This window comes from Mandrillus leucophaeus, unplaced genomic scaffold (assembly GCF_000951045.1).
Source record: "Mandrillus leucophaeus isolate KB7577 unplaced genomic scaffold, Mleu.le_1.0 Scaffold23, whole genome shotgun sequence".
NCBI lineage: Eukaryota > Metazoa > Chordata > Mammalia > Primates > Cercopithecidae > Mandrillus > Mandrillus leucophaeus.
Window position 1 is genome coordinate 49,853 of NW_012102365.1, and position 3,151 is coordinate 53,003.

The 3,151-nt window shown below is 51.4% G+C and overlaps 1 protein-coding gene across 1 annotated transcript in view; it reads left to right on the top strand.

The window, feature by feature from the left end:
* The first annotated feature begins 10 nt into the window (after nucleotides 1-10).
* SEPN1 (selenoprotein N, 1) overlaps nucleotides 11-3,151 on the top strand; it is an 18,043-nt gene continuing 14,902 nt past the window's right edge. Inside the window, 1 exon segment of the mRNA XM_011981614.1 lies at nucleotides 11-632. Coding sequence (XP_011837004.1) covers nucleotides 317-632 — 316 coding nt within the window. The 5' untranslated portion in view covers nucleotides 11-316.

The following is a 3,151-nucleotide window of genomic DNA, read 5'->3' on the forward strand; positions in this document are numbered from 1 at the left end:
GACCGGATGGGGGGAGCACGAGAAGGAGGGGACACGGGAGGCGGGTGGGGGAGCCTGGGGCCGGACTGATGGGGAGGAGGCGAACGGAGGTCACTGTAGAGCTGGGACAGACTGGAGGGGTCTGTCCAGAGGGGTGACCTGGACACAGTGAAGCTGGGACCCACAGAGTCTGCAAGGGGTACTGGGGAGCCCTGGGACAGTGAGGAGGGGACACAGGAGAGGACAGAAGGTACAGGAGGAACAGGGCCAAGCAGCCAGGGCCAGGCCTAAGGCGGGCTGGGGACAAATTGGGAGGGGCAGTCGGACCAAACAGTGGATGAGCAGGGACCAGGAGGGACTGGAGGCTCTGGGGGCAGTTCAGAGGCGACATTTGCACAGATGGACCGGGAGGCCCTGGGAGGACTCAGGAAGATGGTGGGAGGAGGGGCTCCCACCATCCGGAAGCAACTGCTTGTTGGGGACCAGGAGACGAGGCCACCAACTGGTGCCCAGCCCAGTCTCTCCTCCCAAGCAGGAATCAGCGCTGAAGACCCTGGGGACGGATGGCCTTTTTCTCTTTTCCTCCTTGGACACTGACGGGGATATGTACATCAGCCCTGAGGAGTTCAAACCCATTGCTGAGAAGCTAACAGGTACCAGGAGAGGCTGGCAGCTGGGGAGGAGGGCGCCTTGGCCATGGTGTCTTCACTGAGCAGGAGGGGCTGTCTTGAGTGGAGGGAAGCCCCTGGGGTCTCAGAGGCCCTGGACTCCTCCCAGCTCTGACACTTTGTAGCTGGTGGCTTGGACTAGCTGCTCCGGCAACCCCTGAGCCTGTTTTTCTCAGACTTGTGAACAATAATACCAGTTAACATTCTTTGGTCTGCGAGGTGGCTCACGCCTATAATCCCAACACTTTGGGAGACAGAAGGATTGCTTGAGCCCAGGAGTTCAAGACCAGCCTGGCCAACATGGCAAAACCCCATCCCTACAAAAATACAGAAATTAGCCGGGTGTGGTGGCGCATGCCTGTAGTCCCAGCTACTTGGGAGGCTGAGGTGGGAGGATCACTTGAGGCCATGAGGCAGAGGTTGCAGTGAGTTGACATCACACCACTACACTCCAGCTTGGGTGACAGAGTGAGACCCTGTCTCAAAACAAACAAAGCAAAACCAAAAAAACAAAAACACCATTCCTTGGCCACCTCCTCCGTGCCAGGCATTTAAGTGCTTCATGTGGGTTCTCTCTTTACACCTCACCGTAGCCCTGGGAGATGGACACTGTCATGATCCCCATGTTTAATAGTTTGAGAGACTAAGACACAGGCAGGCTCCCCAGTTTCCCAAGCTAGAAAGGTGGGGAGCCAGGGCTAGAACTGGGGCCATCTGGCTCCAGGGTCCTGTACCAGCTCACAGGTTTCAGGAGTAGAGAAAAGAAATGCACAGTGACGAATATGCAGATTTCCAATAGACGACAGCTACAACTTTTTTTTTTTTTTTTAAGACAGGGTCTTGTTCTATCACCCAGACTGGAGTGCAGTGGTGCAATCACAGCTCAGTGCAGCCTCAACTTCCCTGGCTCAGTTGATCCTCCTGCCTCAGTCTCCTGAGTAACGGACACAGGCATGTGCTATCATGCTCAGCTGATTTTTCTATTTTTGTAGAGATACAGTCTCACTACGTTGCCTAGGCTGGTCTCAAACTCCTGGGCTCAAACGATCCTTCTACCTTGGCCTCCTAAAGTGCTGGAATTACAGGTGTGAACCACCGCGCCCAGCCAGGAGCTGTAACTATTATTACTAAATCTGAAACTCTGCTTAGGTGTTTTCAGATTCCTATTCCATTCTTTTTGTTGTTGTTGTTGAGCTGGAGTCTTGCTGTGTCTCCCAGACTGGAGTGCAGTGGCGCGATCTCAGCTCACTGCAACCTCTGCCTCCCTGGTTCAAGCAATTCTCCTGCCTCAGCCGCCCCAGGAGCTGGGATTACAGGCGCCTACCACCACACCGGGCTGATTTTGTATTTTCAGTAGAGATGGGGTTTTGCCATGTTAGCCAGGCTAGTCTTGAACTCCTGACCTCAAGTGATCTGCCTGTCTCAGCCTCCCAAAGTGCTGGGATTACAGGCATGAGCCACTGTCTCCGGTCTCCTATTCCATTCTTGCTATCATTTTTGCCTAGTGCAGTCAGTGATTATTTATTTATTTATTTGGTTAAAGATGAGGGGCTGAAGGCTGAGGCAGGAGAATGGCATGAACCCAGGAGGCGGAGCTTGCAGTGAGCCAAGATCGCGCCACTGCACTCCAGCCTGGGTGACAGAGCGAGACTACGTCTCAAAAAAAAAAAAAGATGAGGGGCTGAAACATTCTAATGAATTATAAAATGTTTTTCTCGTTGCCCCCACCATCACCTCAACCTCTGTGTCCATTTTCTTCCAACTTCTTGTGACATTTCTTGAACTTAGGATCTTCGGCACCTACTTGTTACCCAGATTGCCTGGTGTAAATCAGTCATCGATGGGAAAGGCAAAAGAGACATGCTGGCTGTTTCGGGTGCATAAGCTCCAAAGCACTGTCACGGGCCTGCTGTTTTTCAGGGGTGTATTGGGTAGGTTGGCTCCGTGCTGGTCCGGTGACCTGTGATCGCTGCTAGAGGAGAAAGGTTGGATGGAAAATGCTAATGAGCTGCAGTGGATGTGTATCGATGTCTCGGTGGCAGGCAGTTCTGTCATGAAAGCAGATGGGCAGATAAGCAGGTCGTCTCCTTGTGGCCTTGCCTGTACCTCTTATTTTGCATACACTTCTGAGCATTTGCACAGCCACCTCTTTGTCCTTTTATGTGGCCAGAGTGAGAGTTCTCTCATAATGACATGTTAGCAAAGCTTGCTGGGCTTGAGGCGCACTTTTAATTTTTTGCACAGAAATCTTTTTCTCCAGCAGGGTGAAAGAATTCCCCCCATTACCTCTAGGCTGTGAATGCAAGAACGGACCAAGTTTTGAGAAATCAAAGGGGGGAAATCAAATCCAAGCAGGAAATGGAGCCAACTAGTTCTATTTGGTAGAGTTATGAGTGTGTTTAATTTTCTGCCTTATCCCTTAAAATTTTTACAAATTGCCTATAATGGGCAAATGTTACTCTTAAGTCAGGAAATAAAAGTTTTCATTAAAAAGCCAAAGGGCT